This window comes from Nanorana parkeri, unplaced genomic scaffold, assembly GCF_000935625.1.
Source record: "Nanorana parkeri isolate BGI_ZX_2015 unplaced genomic scaffold, ASM93562v1 scaffold978, whole genome shotgun sequence".
Classification (NCBI taxonomy): Eukaryota; Metazoa; Chordata; class Amphibia; order Anura; family Dicroglossidae; genus Nanorana; species Nanorana parkeri.
The window spans coordinates 649068-665301 of record NW_017307246.1 but is presented as its reverse complement, the minus strand read 5'-3'; the positions used below and the strand labels follow the sequence as shown (position 1 = coordinate 665301).

The window sequence follows — 16234 nt, the reverse complement described above, 5'->3', positions numbered from 1 at the left end:
TCATTAAATCGCCGCGCGGCTTCCTGATTGGCTGGGAAGCCGGCTTGATGCTGATTGGCTGGGAAGCCGGTTTCCCAGCAAATCACAATCTAGCTGGCCAAACAACATGGAAGCAGCTTCCCGGGCAATCAGGAAGCCAGGTGGCATGTCATTACCCGCTGCCTGATTGCCCGGGAAGCCGGCTCCATGTCAGTGGAAACACAGATAACAGATATCATGTCAATGGAAACACAGAATATCAGTACTCTGTATGGGCGAGTACCGAAAGCAAAATATTGGTACTCTTACTCGATACCAAAAACCCGGTATCAATGCATCCCTAATTTCTATGGCCCCCTTTCACACCTGTGAGTTGTCGCAAGCAGAAATACGCCTGTCGCTCGAAATAGTACATGAGCTACTTTGGGGCAAATTTATCCCATAGACTCAATAGAAAAGGCTTAAGAACAATGTGTGTACGTTTTGCCCATACACATGAATGTGCCAAAATCTGCTCACAAAAATGAAAGGACTTATTATATGCGTGAAAAATGCGCACAAAATGCACGCGGAAAACACGCATAATTAGGTATCGCCTAGATGTGAATGGAGCCTTGAATATGATTATGTAAAAGTACCCCCCATTACATGTGCAAATGAGATATTGGACATTCTTAGGACTACGGCTGACCAATTGTGCTAGCAGATGTTAGCAGACATGTTAAGCTAAAAGTGGGACCAATATTATTTAGCAGTTTTTTGTTTTATTTATTCAAGCCAGATAGAAAATATTCTTTTCTTTCACTTACGATAAGCTCATGAACATTTCATTTTGTTATCCATAAATGTAATAATTCTTTACCACAAGAGGCTTTTTAAACATTTGTTGTGTAACTGATAAATGTGAGATGCCATCACCACTATAAACAGCCCGTGTCTATACAGCAATCATAGGGTAGTCTACGGTTGTGCTGCCCACTCCTTATACAATCAACCTTATTTAATACCAAACTGATCTCTTACACGTTTACCAAAATGTAAATACAGCCAATTAGCTATAGCGGTCTTATCATGTTGTCATAAAATATTGTTCTTACGCCTAAGCCTGATGGTATAATGAGGGAGCACAGAAGAAAAATGAATATGTTACTTACTGCCACACAGGCAGATGTGCATTCATAATGGCAACAAATAAAAAAGAAAAAACCCCAAACTTCATTTAAGGCCAACTGACAAACCAATAATCAAGGCAATTATGCCAGCCGCCACCAGCACTAAAATCCCAATGATCCATTGTTTCTGTTAAAAGTTTAAAAAGAGAATTCAGTCAGAATGTTTCCTGGTCACTATCACTAAACAGTGTGATTCTCAATATGTAAGAGGGAAACTTGAGTCGTCAATTTCAATCATTGATTCATTTAAAAAAAAAAACACATTACTGACAAATGCTTGTAGTGAACATTTAAAAGGTTTACGGAAAACACAACAAAGTTTTAACAACATATGGGGAGAATTTTTTTTTTACAGATTGCAACTTACTAGTCCTTAGATGCGGCAGCTGCATTTGTTTTATTTTTTTAGGCATGGTACAGTTCATTTTCTGCAAGTACAGAAAAATACCTGATAAAATTATCAACCAATTATAGCCAATTTCTGTTAACCACAAAAGACCTCCTCCCTATGTAATGGTGCTGAGAAGAGGAGGTGTTTGTAGCCCAAAACAAAAGAGCCGCCTAGGGTGACAATACTCTAGGACAAGCAGTATGATACTGGCACGATCACCAGGTGAAAATAATAAGTAAAAGCATCTAAGGACTAGTAAGCTGATATATATATATATATATATATACACATACAGGGCTCGAAAAATCCACTCGTCTGTGACGAGCAGACAGTGGAGCCCGACGAGCAGCTTCCCTGTGACAGGAGATTAAAGGGAGTGTCTAGCCGTAGGCACCAGACCTAGCCACAGATGGGAAGGGGTGTCATGTGGCTGCTGTTCAAGCACAGTCCCTTCAATTAATAATTCAGCCTGAACACAGTTCCTATAGGATGACAGCAGCCGTGGCGAGCCTGGAAGGGCATTTGGTAGAAACTTTGTAGCTGTGGGTAACAGGTTAGCACTGCAGGGCTATTCTTACTCCACTTTAATATTAAAACAATTCTTTGCATATTCTTTTATACGTTGTTTTTTTTCCTTTTTTTTTTTTTTTTATTTCTTGATTTTTTTTTTTTATTTAAGTTAAAAATCAAGAATATAAAAAAATATTTTTGGTTTGTAAGAAACCACTAAATTCCATAAGAACTTTTTCTTTCCTTTATAAAGAAGAACAGCTAATGCCCCCCCAAAAAACTGTTTGCCTCAGCTCAACCCTCTTGCTTTACAACATACTAAGTAATGGCATAACATTCCCAGATCTTGCTAACTAGCACTGCATAATGAGAGCCAAGTTTTTTCTTTATAGTTTCGACTTATTAAGCTATGAGTTGCTGAGAAGGATTGGCCACACACAGGCAAACAGATACTTTGTCCCACATGCCCATTGACAGAATCATGGGGATGCCAATAAAAAGACTTTAAACAGGAAAGCCATTTCTAAAACTTTTTAGAAATTTTAGATACAATAAGCGATTTTAGATACAATATTGCTGGGATTTGTAGTCCTCTATAGCTGGTGCCATTCTGCATTGATTGCTGTATGATTTTACACTTTCCATTTCACTATATTGCACACCACACTTTTTTTTTCTTTTTTACTTCCACCGCTCCAAGCTTGCTCCTGTGATGGACTGCAATCTCAATACAAACAAGTAGTCCCATCGCTGGAGCCATTTTTAAAAATGTCTTTAATTTTTTTTATCCGATTAACCGAACTTAATAAATCGGCTAACTAATCGATTTTGAAAATAATCATTAGCTGCAGCTCTAAACAGGACCCTGCCAAACATGGCAAGAACGAAGATAGGAACACACAACAATCTGCCAAAGGAAGAGAGGGGAACAGGTACATTGATATCAAAGGTCTTCAGCAGCCACAGCACATTTCCTACATCAGACGCTCTGATTTATCTATATTTTATCACACTTACCCTGCGTGATTTGCTCTGATACTTTACTGCCTTCTTTGTTTCTTCTTTGGCATGTTCAATATAATCGGTAGCATTTTCAACATTCTTCTCTATGTTGTTTATCATTTCACCCTGTATAATGCAAACAGTTGATATAATTTGGGACGTTTTTAAAGCAACAACATTTAAATTAAATACAATGTAACAATAAAGGGATGACCTTCAATGTGACCATGAAAATTAGTGGAAAAAATATGACCTGGTCAGTGGATGAAAATAAAAATGTAGCATAAATATATAAAGAGAACCAGTCACAATAAAAATATTCCTCGATTAATCGTTAAGCTTTTTGATCGATTAAAATTATTTTGATCGAAAATGAAAAGACTCACCTCTCCGCCAGCGGACTCCTCCCCCCTTCCCCAAGTGTCTCCATCAGCTAACGAAGGGAAGGGGTGAGGAGTCCGGTGACGTCATCGGACTCCTCCCCCCTTCCCTTCGTTAGCCGACGGAGACACTTGGGCTGGTGAGTTTGCCCAAGAAGCACCAAGATTCTGTCTTATCTTAAACTTATATATCTGCACTATGTGGCTCTCCATTAACTCCCCCCGCCCCATCTCGCTCCCAGAAACGTGCCCATTGAAATTTACTGATATTATGTTGCAATCAGGTCCTTACATGAAATGGAATGCTGCTGCTACTTCAAATATTAAGCTAATACTTATGTTTAAGTCTGTGTCAGCCTATGCCCGATAAAGTCCATCTTTACCTGAACTCGAATCAAATGAAACAGTTGTTTTCCTCCATTATACTCCTCTGCCTCTTATTAATTGATCGTGAAGATATATACACATAAGCGTTGAACATTATTATACTTTTCAATGTTTTTTTTTTTTTATTATTATGATTGAAACCAAAAATGTAAATGATGACCCTGCTGTAGGATGAAGTGCAGTCCTTTAATCTTATCACATGTGGGTTCCTTTTACCTTCCTCTTAGGATACATACCTTTTCTTACTTTTTTCCCCTGAAGAAGCACGGATGGGCGAAACATGTTGGGACGCATAGGAGCATACCGTATATACACCTTTGAAAAAACAACTGTGTATTTCAGAATCGTACGGTATTGTTAGCATGCGGTGAATGCACCAGCATATGTTTTTCATTCTATTCTTTTTTTTTTTTAAATGTTAAAAATGACACATTAAATAAATGTTTTTTCTAAATCACACTGCAATACTAAGTTTTTTCGACGTCTTGTCTACTGGACTAATACGGCTTACCCATTTATATACTCCACTCCCCCCTTGGCCCCTTCTCCGCCCTCCTCCAAGCTAGTAAATGAACAGTTGCAGTTCAGACAGTTGAGTCTGAACTGTGCTTTGTGATCTTGTACTGGAGAGCAAGTTCAGGGAAGCTGAGCTGAGAGACTTGGAAGCAGCTGTTCAGAAACATGATAATTGCAAGTGTTTGGGCAAAAATATAAAGCAATGCTTTGCTGGGCAATGTATATTTGTTTGATCTGGATTCATTACAAAACATGTCTGAGAGTTTATTACTACTTTAATTCATTTTGTGGCTCTATGCTTTATGCACCTTTCCTGCTGCTTCCCAACAGGTCAAAAGGGGGACAGCTCTGACATCAAAAAGCAAAGCCCTGCTTCTATCGCAAGATGGCAACCCCCACACAAACACAGCAGAGAACAAGGCGTTTTAAGACCGTAATAGGTAAATGAAAAAGATCAGTTGCATGGGGACAACAAGCAATACTGAGGACTAGTTCTTTGTCCTCTGCTGGCCTTGTTTGGTCCTTATTTAAGCAATCAATAACATGGAGGCGCTAGATAGCATATGGTAGATGTGTTGCAGTGTTACAGAGTTTTACTGCAGAGGAGCCACTCCAGCAGACACACAACACTTTATAAATGTCACTGTGCTGTTCTGGATAAAGCCACAGAACAGGTGTTTTTTGTAATTGTACCCATTGTCACTGTGCTACAAAGGCCTACCCTCTTACTGCTAAGCTCCTCCCCTCTTACTTAAAGTGATAGTTATGATAGTTAAGGTACTTGAATGCATTTTTAAGATTTAACTCCTGAGTTTAGTGACACTTCAAATGTCAAAGGAGAAGGACAATCCCCACATTCGATGACACAAATTGGGCAACTGTAGTAATTTCCATTCCAATCACAATATGAGTAAAAATAAAAATCCAAAACATTCACTTGTGCTTTTCTGTAAGGCCTCATTCACACTACCGCGCGTACGTGCGTGCATATTGTACCATATGCAAATAAATGCTCCATACACACAGCCGCGTATGGAGCCGTATATTTGCGTAGCGTATATATGCGCAAAAACGGAATGGAACAGAGAGGAGTCCGGTCAGCGTATTTCTGCGTATATACGTGCGTACAGTACATTAAAAATTCCATTACGAGTGATGCATTCTGGGATTGCATATAGTGCACGCATATACGCTCGTATATATGGGCATAGACGCTCGTATATACGCAATATACATTTTTGCTTGCGCTGTGTGTGAATGAGGCCTAAAGGTCTGAAAATAGTAATTTAAAGAGCATGTTTTTGATACAATGGCAACTGTGCAAAACATAGCTCACATGAGAATTAGTGATGTAAAATGACAAAAACAATTGTCCCGTGTATATTATGTGTACGCGCTGAAATGAAAATGTAACTTTTCTATGAAAAAACACAATTACTTTACCTGTATCCTCATCCTCCAGGAATAAAAAAAACCAGCAGCAAATGGCAAAGTGTTACATAGTTATTAACATCTGGAGAATACACAGACATGTATATTCTTTTGGTCCTGTGGTTTATATATTTTATTACTTTCAGACACATGAACACAGTCCCAAGGCAATAGATGTCTTTACGGACTATAAGTGCAAATGTACAAGATTCAAATAAAACACAGTATGAAAACATACTGTATACAAAACTGTTCTAAAAAGTATACCTACCGTTCAGAACTATACATTAATACAATATTCTACCTTACACTGGAACGCTAGATGAATCTGTTTTTTTAGCGTTGGATATATCGGGAAGAATCAGAACCACATGTTTCTATTGCCATTTGTATGCCCAATGCTATGCTCTCGCTTCCTGTCTCAGCCAAGAAAATGACAGGAAACCTCCTCAAAGGGTATCTGGGACTGTCATCCCAGGTGTCCCCACAACGAGATTTTCCCTCTATTCCTTTTTCCAGGACAACTGTAAAATGTTAGATTTCCATTCAAGTATACATGTACTGCCACATTAATATTTGGACACATTTAAGATGACATTTTGCATTCACAAAAGATTTAAGATGTCACATCTATTTAAATAAATAAAAAAACGCCACTAAACACTTCACACACCAATATCATTCCCATGATGGAGTATAATTTGAATACAAATTAGTAAACTAAACATGAGATTGTAGTCCATCACGGGAGAGATCTTGGAGCGGTGACTACTTTACAAAACACACAAGGACCATGGGGAACAAAAGTAGCCACCCTCCAGAAGGAAGGCCAGTGTCAGCACCAATTCAGAGATGATTTGATGATCTACAGCCGAGTGATACACAAATAAGATACACATTTTTGTTGAGAGTTAGGATTATGCATAATGCATTTAAGATTTAACTCTGAGTTTAGTGTCACTAAGCTTAAACACATTTAGAATATATGGTTATTCTTCAAATCTATGCTAGCAATATAACAACCATAATATTAAAAAAAGAATAGAATAGCATTTGTAGTGCTGAAGTAACTAAAATGCTGTTAAAATAGATCTATATTAGTCAATCTGGCCACAGTGTTATTTATTTCAATACAAAATATACTGCTTTCTGCAAACCAAGAAAAAATGCTCGGCATTCATTCCTTGCTATCAGAGATGGATTTCTACAGTGACAACACTGGCTCTTTGTAGCGGGTAAATGGGGAATGTTTTCCCTTGTGTAAACGAGAATCTTTATGGGCCCTGTGTATTTATAGTCAGTCACAGTGTACAGTGAGCTGTTTGTATGGCTCCTTGAAGGTTTTTGTTTAAGGCGAATAAGTGTAGGCAGTCTGGATTTATATTGAAGAATATTTCTTCTCTTTTCCATTCAGTCCCTTAAATTTTCCTTTTCAATGACACATGATGCTCATCTCCAAGAATAGAAAGTCAGTGTTAGACGGTGATCAGTAAATAGAACTAGCTTAGTAGGTCTTTCAATGCTCTTCACCTTGACACTTGTAATTTTTCTCCTCCGCATTGCTCCCATCTTAAACAGACATGTTTTGTCCTTTGGCCTACAACCTCGTGTGGTGGGTATCCCAAGTGTATATGATCCGCTGTTTGTGTAGGAGCGAAAATAAAAATGTACTCAACTGAATGATATAGCCAGCTGGCTCCTAGACCGGTCCCTTCAGCCCATCCCCTTCTCCACTTGAGCGATGGAAGGTCCCTCGGTATCCTCACGGTCAATACACTGTATTGGTTATGATGACTCACAGGACCTTAGAATGCTGGAGCAGAGGGACAGAGGGGCTAAAGGGACAGGTCTAACGGCCGGTCATCTGCAAGGTTTGGGTGAGTATAACTTGTTATTTTTGCTCCTAGATTAAAATGAGCACTTAACCCTTGCAGTGTGGGGTAGGCCCACTGCAAGGGGGAAGATCATTTTTGCCCAGAGTTCTTAGAAAAAAAAAATCGTTCTGATAGAATTCAGCAAAATTAAATCTCAAAAATGTGGCGATTTATAATGAATCATACAACCTGCAAGTTGCACAACCTGCAAGTTGCATAACCGAGTTTAGGCTACTGCCAGATCGCTTCTACGGGCCGGTAAGAGGGACCCCCCATCCCCCACGTTATCCGTGCTCTGCTGCCCCTCCTACGGGCCCGGGCCCAGTGTCGGGGGGAAGCTGGAGAGGAGATCGGTGAACATCCGTTCACCGATCTCCTCCCCGTACTATGGGCCCGGGAGCGATGCAGATTACATCACTTCCGGTCCCATAGCTGTCAGTTCTGGGCTCCTGAAGCTCAGCTATAAACTATTCAAGTGCTTATTTCAAGTATGAAGGCGATACTAGGGGGTCTTTTGGACCCCCAGTATCACCTTAAAAAGTTAGGCCTCTAGCGTGTATTAACACTCACACACAGAAATCTGAGTTCCCTGTGATAGGTTATTTCATTTTTAGCCCCATTATTTTTTCACCCAGTTTGAACATTATAAATGGCAACCAGAAGAAAACAAAATTCTTAAAAATGTACCTGAGTCTCCACTAACATAGCAATGTCCATAAACATGTCATGTAACTCCCGTATGCTAGATTCCAGCTGTATGATATCCTTGTGTCGTGATTCAATCTCATTCAGAGCCTGCCTTGTGATCTGGGAATCTGAAATGATCTATGGGAAAAAGGTGTATTTACAGAGTGCTCAATAAATGTGCTTCATTCAGAATTGTGAATTGGAATGCACCAAATTATAAAAGAAATGAAAAATAGCAAGGAGTATACACAAGGCGTCTTGCTATTCAAGTTCTTTTCAGAATGAGTATTTGTCAGAATGACTGAGGATAGAAGAGGGCATACCCTCGGAAACATGTAACGTTCTTTTACATTAAAGCCATACTCCAGGTAAAAATGACCTCACTGGGTGTGTACATTATCATCAAAAAGCTGTGTGTTGTGTGGAGGGCTGATGCAAAGGATTAAAATCTTACATTGCAGCACTCTGTCTCCGGCACAAAATGCTTGTGCAGTGAAGTGCTCTGGTCACATCACTGCCCTTCCTCACTATTGCCTATTCACAAAATGTCTTGTATTTGTTTCAAATAATACATGGAATAAGGCATTCTGTGACTGGAGGAGGGGAGATGTTACATCCCTGTCCTCCACATTTTGTGAAAGGCCAAAAGTGAGGAAGGGTAGGTGGTGCACGTCACTGCTCGAATCGCATCTCTCAGTCCCCTCAGTACTCTTTTATATGAAAGAGACGACATGCTGTAAGGCAGGGCTTCTTAAACTATATGGTGTCACGCAACTGAATGTGGGGGCGGGGGGGGGTCGCAATGAAAAAGCCGAATTCCTGGCAGTGACACTTGCAGGGTCCACCGCCGCTGTGGCGTACAAGACTAGGACTGTAACTTGGCACGGTGTCAACCCCCCGTACAATTGGTAGTACTGGTATCTTCCTGTGTACGTGCAGGGGGGCAGAGCTTGCCTTTCAGCGGGCCAAAGCGCTGCAGAGCAAGACAGGACGCGGCCGGGAGCAGAGGCTGCTTAAAGGAGAACTATGACATGAGTGATTTCCACTCGCCTCATAGTTCTAGCCGACCTGTGACAATGAGACTGTCACAGGTCAGCTCAGTAGATCGGGAGGTGAGCGAACACATACCGGGTTCACTCACCTCTCGATCCTGTCACGGCTCTCTGGGGCTGGATTCCCCTCTCCCCGCTCTGATCTGCCAGCGCTGACTGGCGGAACGCACAGGGGAGGGGGCGGATACAGCTGGCTCTGCCTCTAGATAGGCAGAGCCAGCTGTCACTCACGCAGCTGGGCGGATCCCGTCATCTAAGTCGGGATCCGCTCCAGGTGCGGCGTCTCAGTATACCGCGAGCTGTAGCTCGCGGTATACTGAGCTTAGGGTGACGGGAGGACACTAGTTTGTGTCCTCCCGTTACCCTAAGGAGAACTATGGGGAAAAACACTGACCCCATAGTTCTCCTTTAAGTGGTAAGCAGAAGTCTACTCTGGGGCTGGTTTAGCAGGGGACACAGAGATTCTTCTAACCCTTCCCCATACTATCCAGAAAAAAAAAAAAAGTTTTCCCAGGAGTTGGGCTTTAAAAGTCATTTTTTAAATTGCAAACTGCGACTGTCGAATCCTTGCCCAGGCTGTCAGGACAGAATCAGACTGTTTCCAACCTAAGCTCTGCTCTTGCTTACAGTTTCCTGCAAAGTCTTTGAAAACTATTAAATGGTAAAATTATATGCATACCAAATAATTGTTTTCAATTCAATTTCTTTAGGATTTATCATATCAGTAAATGTTTGTTTTATATACCTGTATAACGGAGGTCATGTTAAAACTTGTGCGAAAAGGGGTCATGAGTGGAAAAAGTTTAAGAAGGACTGCTCGCAAGTATGGCTTTTCCACTTTGCAGCCGCCCTCTGCACATAACACACAATTTTTTAATGAATATTTACACACGCAGTGAGGTGTGTAAATGATCATAGTTTCCCCTGGACTGTGGCTTTAAACACTTATCATTCTGCAATTAAGACGCATTGTTTCCGTTTTTTCTCCATTATTGCAGAGATTCAGCCCCTCTATTCATTCTGCTGGGCTTATGGGTTTTTTTTTCGTCCTCAACTGAATAAGCGATAAATATACCCCTATATGTTCTACTTACATCCGAAGTGAAAATCGCTGGGTTCCTACTCTCCAGCATCTCTTCCAGTTCATCATCTGTAGTCGTTTTTCCAGCTAAAACAGAATAATAACATGTCATTTGTGTGATGTGGACTGAGATACATTAGAGATTTCTGTTCACACTTTCCATTTAAAAAGATGTGTCTGGAAATTGTCTCATTCATTAATATTTCAACAGGGAAAGCATGAGACCCATTTTCTGCAGTCGTGTAGTCTGGTGCACACTTAACATTCCTCTGTGTGTTTTTAGTCATTATCACCTCCTCTCTTTCTAACGGAGGCATGGTGGATTATTAGAAAACTTTGAGTAATACTGCGCTAAATAATACCCGGGCCATTATTTTACAGGCAGTTGAGAAAATATTTTCCTGTAAATCACATAACAATTAGGAGCAAGGCTAGCACAGAACTGAACAAGTGTCCATAAAGTTTTTTTTCCTGCTTCTAGTGATAATAATAACAACCAGATTAATTTTCCCCTCCGACTCCAAACTCTGATGTATTGATTTGTAGTGGGAAGGAAACCAAGACTTTTACCACTTTTCTTTCTTAGCGTATGTGAAACATACTCTCTAAAAGCTACTGGCTTTGCCCGCTGAAGAGTGTAAAGAGGAAGAACAAGTGAAGGACATTAAAGTAAACCAGTAATATAACCAAGCACAGATAGGCAAGCCATATGGTTTCTGATCATCCCTTATAAAATCACACTCCCATTAAATCTGAAAATTGAGTCCTGAATAGAATTGAAATTCCTGTGGACTGTACCTAGGAGCACCCTGAATTAATCTTTTTACATCCTAGATTACACTAATTTGACCTCAAATATGCACCCACTGAATTACATATTGGCAGGAGGGCAAATCTCACTACCAAATGGCAGTGTGAGATGCGACAGAGATGCCCAAGTTATTATATACAGACAGGGTTTCCTTTTTGAGGCTTCTAAGGCCTGGTTCACACCTGCGCATCCCGGGGATGCGTAGCCCATTGATTTCAAAGGGGTCATATATGCACGGCAAAAGACTCCTGCATTACTTTGTGCAACACACAGGATGCATTTTTTCTGCTGCATTTGCACGCGTTGAAGACCGTGCGACTTGCCGGCCGCGTTTGGGGTGCCATTAGAAATGAATAGCAAATGGAAGTGCGTTTTGCATTTGTGCGCGTTTCCGCAAACGCGCAGTGATCGTGCATGAAAATGCGTGAGTCGCCGCGCGTTCTCGGAATGCGCATGTGTGAACCAGGCCTAAATGTTTTACTTGTCTTATGTGACAGTCGCATTTTAAGGTCTAGTGATTGGATGTTATGACTTTCAAGTGAAGTATTTTCTGGATAGCAGCAAAACTTTAGTGATTGGTTCCACTTATGACTTGAAGCTGCTCTTTAAAAACAGTCTGATTTTTCTGTGCAACTTTGAAAATCTCAATTCAAGGATTTTCTAATTAATTATCAATTGTAATCAATACGTAATTATCATTTTTGTTTTCCTAACCTGGAGCTTGGCTCATCCCCAGCAGGTTCATATTTGCTTTCTATTGGCTCTTGAGTACACAAAATGCAGTTGAGATTCCTGTCCTAGGGCTAGTTGTGATTCCTGTCCTGGGGTAACAATACTGCTTTTAATTGGATACAGTGCAGTGAGCGAAAGTTGTCACCAAAATGTATATATGTGTCCACTAAAAAAAATGAATGGAATGCTTGTCCGTTTGAATGGAATGGAGCCACCCTAAGTCAGGATGTCAGGACCAGTGCTGAGTGGGCCAGCTGATTCCGCAGGAAACTAAAAATTTAAACATCAAAGCAGCAGCCTTTATTTTAAGTGATTTAAGCAGCATTTGAAATAGCTTAAACACTTTTTGACTTTAATGTCTAACCATTTGATTCATCTTCCAAGCACTAGTCAAGACCGGTCTTCCGACCTTCATAAATGAAATATTTAAAGTGGAACCATCACTCCACACTCTAATACAATTATGAAATAAACAAGCATACTGGAAAGACATGCATGTTGTGCACCCCCACGCCCCTTCCCTTCAAGTCCAGAGTTTGGAAAAACACTGTACAGAATGCAACGAGTATTGAAATATCATACTTATTTCTAGCTGACGCTGTATCCGTCCTTTACTGCGCTCTCGAAAGTGAATCTGTGTTTCATTGTATTCCGTCATAACCTCCCCAAATTTTCTGGATAATACTGTATGCTAGAAAAAAAAAAAATCAGTGTTAAATATGCAAAAGCTGGATACCAAGAAACAGGCAATACAGAAATAACAAGATGTTCCATCATATACAGCACACAAGATAAAATTATAATAATACTACAATTAAAATGAAACATAAAAGGTAGAAGCTTCCGGGAAAAGGCTAGATGTTTTAAAAACTGATAAGATTGTATAAATGAAATATAATATAATCGGTTTCCTATATACACCTTTTAATAGGGCATGGCAATGTTTGTAAGTAGCAAGTGTTGTATATAATTCAAAGCTCTTTACCCAAACAAGGGACATTCTCCGATTACTACACAGGTGAAAGTGGTTTTGGTCTTAATCTTTTGAATAAAATGCAATATCATAAGATTTTAGTGGACTAAATCTACAGTAGATTTAGTCCACTAAGATCTAGTGGGTTTAGTTAAAACCCACTGAGATATTCTCTAGAATTTCCAATCTCATTACATACTCCTGGAGTAAACATGTTAACCTGTCATTACTTATGGTATTAAGGTTTGAATATGCAATACAGACACAGATTTAACTGTTGTGATATAGAACATGTCTTTATTGATCTTAAAATTAGATTAAACCAATAATCAATGCATATTAATTAGATATGCATTGATTATAACAATTTGCATATGACAGTCTTCGTTCTTTCAAACAGAAGTACAATTTTAAAATTAAAAACTATAATTGGCTGTAAAGCCATTGCACATATTAACATTCAGGATAGCACCGGAACTGAAAGTCCAAAGAGATTAGTTCTGACTGGATCTCTTCCCAAATCGTCTCTCCCTAATATTTTAGTCTAGCTTTAGTTAGTCGACTAAAATGTCAATATATTTTCGTTCTAGTTTTAGTCATCATAACATCGTTTTATTTAGTTTTGCCACTGAAAAAATGTTGTTGCCAAAATCTAAGACGAAAATTATTAGTCGACAAAATTAAACACTGAAAAGATTTCCCTTCAATTCCTGTCCCAAAGATGCAACAGGAAATTAGAAATTAGAGGACCTCACAAAAATTGAGGGTACATTCCCCTTTCAGACAGTTGTCCTTAGGACAGGTGTCTCCATTGGAAGATTTCCCTTCTTCTGGGGACATTTTGGATTTCCCCTCTCTGATAACAGTCACCAGCACAAGCTTCTCCAACTCTATCTAAATGTAACATTTCGGCTAGAGATACACTTTAAGCCTTTTATGATTCTAAAACACATATGCCACTATGCTAAAAATGACACAATGCATGGATAACGCGTTGGTTGTCAAGGCTATGAAGGAAGTAGGTTCCAGGGTTTACTCAAAGACAGATATCCCAATGTGCCATGGAGCATGTAAGAAGCGCCACAAGCCCGTGAAATGTCTGCTTTTTTGAAATGTTACACGTCTGAAATATTTAGACAAATGCTTGCATGCAATCACACGTGTTTGTTTATGCTCTAACAGGAAACATCAGACAAGTGTTAACGTACAACAAGCTATTGGGGTTTGCAATGAAAAGTTTAAAAAAAGGCCTTTGGAGGACATTTCAATTTCAACTGTAATAATCTGGCTTTGTCTGCTGTGTATACCACTGGATATTTTCTGGAATTTTTAACAAAGTGATATTATACCTACTTTTTGATTTTGACTACACAGGAAACCAGTATTAAATTGTTAACTGGATCCTCATTTTCATTAATAAATGCTGTATAACTATTTTTATACAATGTATATTTATTGTTATTTCTTGTAAGATTTATAACTTAACTATGTTCCGCAACAAAAATCCTTAGTTTGCATTTTTTTTAAAAAAACAAAAAGTAAAATGTTATGACCCGACTATTCTCTGATCATTCTGGCTATTATTTTTGACACAAACATGCATGCTTAAATTACCTCAGTGTATCCCATGTATGATTTTTTTTTTTTTTGAATGAAAGAGGAATTCAGGCAGCCCAAGCCCTTGAACATGGCCAGATCACATCAATGTCATCTCATGTCACTGTCCAACTAAGGCTGGCCATACGATGATTTACAGGAACTGGCCAAAATGTTTTGTGTGTGTGGCCCTGCCGGCTTGATAAAAGTTAATTTTCAGCCAGACAGTGAATGCAGTCAATTAGCTGAAGTCACTGCACATATGCTGCCAGTGGTGGACGCTCGCTGTGGGAATACAATAGCTGCAGCAGGAAATTCGTCAATCCGCAAAGTTTAACAAGATCTATTACTATATGGCCACCTTAACAGAAATGAAATTATCATCTAATCTTTCTTAAAACAGCCAGATTGGGTAACTATCCCCTCATATTAATGCCCAGCGAAAGACCTATCTTCCTGGAGTGGAGGACCGCCGCAGTATGTAGCTTACACATAGTACTTTGATCCTTCCATCTTTTCCATACAGTGCAGGTCTCAATAAAGCAGCAATCGAGAATTTCCTTCCTTCCTTACCTGAGCGGATTATCAGTTAGACCTTTGCACACTTTTATACACATACACATGTAGCTAACTCTGTACAAAAACAGAGATTCTTATTTTCACATATTGCTATATATGTGGAGTCAAAGCCATGCCCTCCCTGCTCAGTTCTACTCTATCTGTAAATTATGACTTTTTTTTTTTATTGTTCACAAAGTTTTTATAATTTATACCCATCACTATACTTTAAATAGACTCCAAAGTGTTGACCTTCAAGATATACACACCTACAAAAGTTAAAGTTGTAGCCAGATGGTGGCTAGCCATGTACGTATAATAGATCATTAAATGCGTGTTTGCAGTAGGTAAACATGGATGTTGTGGCTTACGGAGAAGGGAGATCATGGCACCTGAACTCAAGTTTACAGTGGGAAACGGTGACTGAGTGAGAAAGACGACCGGCCAACTGCTTCATCTCACGAGAGTTCACAGCAGCCAGGAGAACCTAGGTAAGGCCTATGGGTATTTAATCATTGATCAAGGCCATATTCACTTACTGTACATCTGTTGACACCTTAAACATAAGTGCTACAGCAATGTTGTCTTCATTTAACCAATCAAGTAATTTTATAAACTTAACTCTTAACTAAACTACCAAGGAATGTTGAGGCCCCCTAGAGATTTTGCTATAATGTGCAATTACAGTATATGTTCAGCATAGTTGCACATTATGGCACGCTTATCTTCTCCAGCAATGTGAAAGTAACACTCCCCCCTCATTGCCTACACTTTCATCCTTGCCCAGTGTTTAGTCGCGTTCAGAGCCTTAGGCCATCTTAATTGGCTGGGCCAGGATGGCATGCGCATGGGAGTTACTTCCTCCTGGCACAGAATCATGCTGGGAATATACACAAAATAATGAATGCCTGGCCCAGAGTACAAAACGCTGACAAAACAGGGAAAAGCATATATGACTGAAAAAACATGAGAACAAAAAGTAGGGGGGGGGGAAGCACCACAACCAAGCAGAGACCTGTTGGAAAGTGGAGGTCCACGTGGTGGGTGGGCCCGATAAGTGGATTTTGGAGTAATGGTATTGAGGATAGGCGTGATGGCGAGG

At 39.7% G+C, this 16234-nt stretch overlaps 1 protein-coding gene across 1 annotated transcript in view; it reads right to left on the bottom strand.

The window, feature by feature from the left end:
* Positions 1–1194: 1194 nt before the first annotated feature.
* Positions 1195–16234, bottom strand: part of STX2 (syntaxin 2) — a 57351-nt gene continuing 42311 nt past the window's right edge. The window contains exons 6-10 of the mRNA XM_018566819.1: positions 12588–12696; positions 10476–10549; positions 8330–8467; positions 3070–3180; positions 1195–1278 (exon numbers count right to left, since the gene is read on the bottom strand). Of these exons, the coding sequence (XP_018422321.1) occupies positions 1195–1278; positions 3070–3180; positions 8330–8467; positions 10476–10549; positions 12588–12696 (516 nt within the window). The remainder of the gene's footprint in view (positions 1279–3069; positions 3181–8329; positions 8468–10475; positions 10550–12587; positions 12697–16234) is intronic.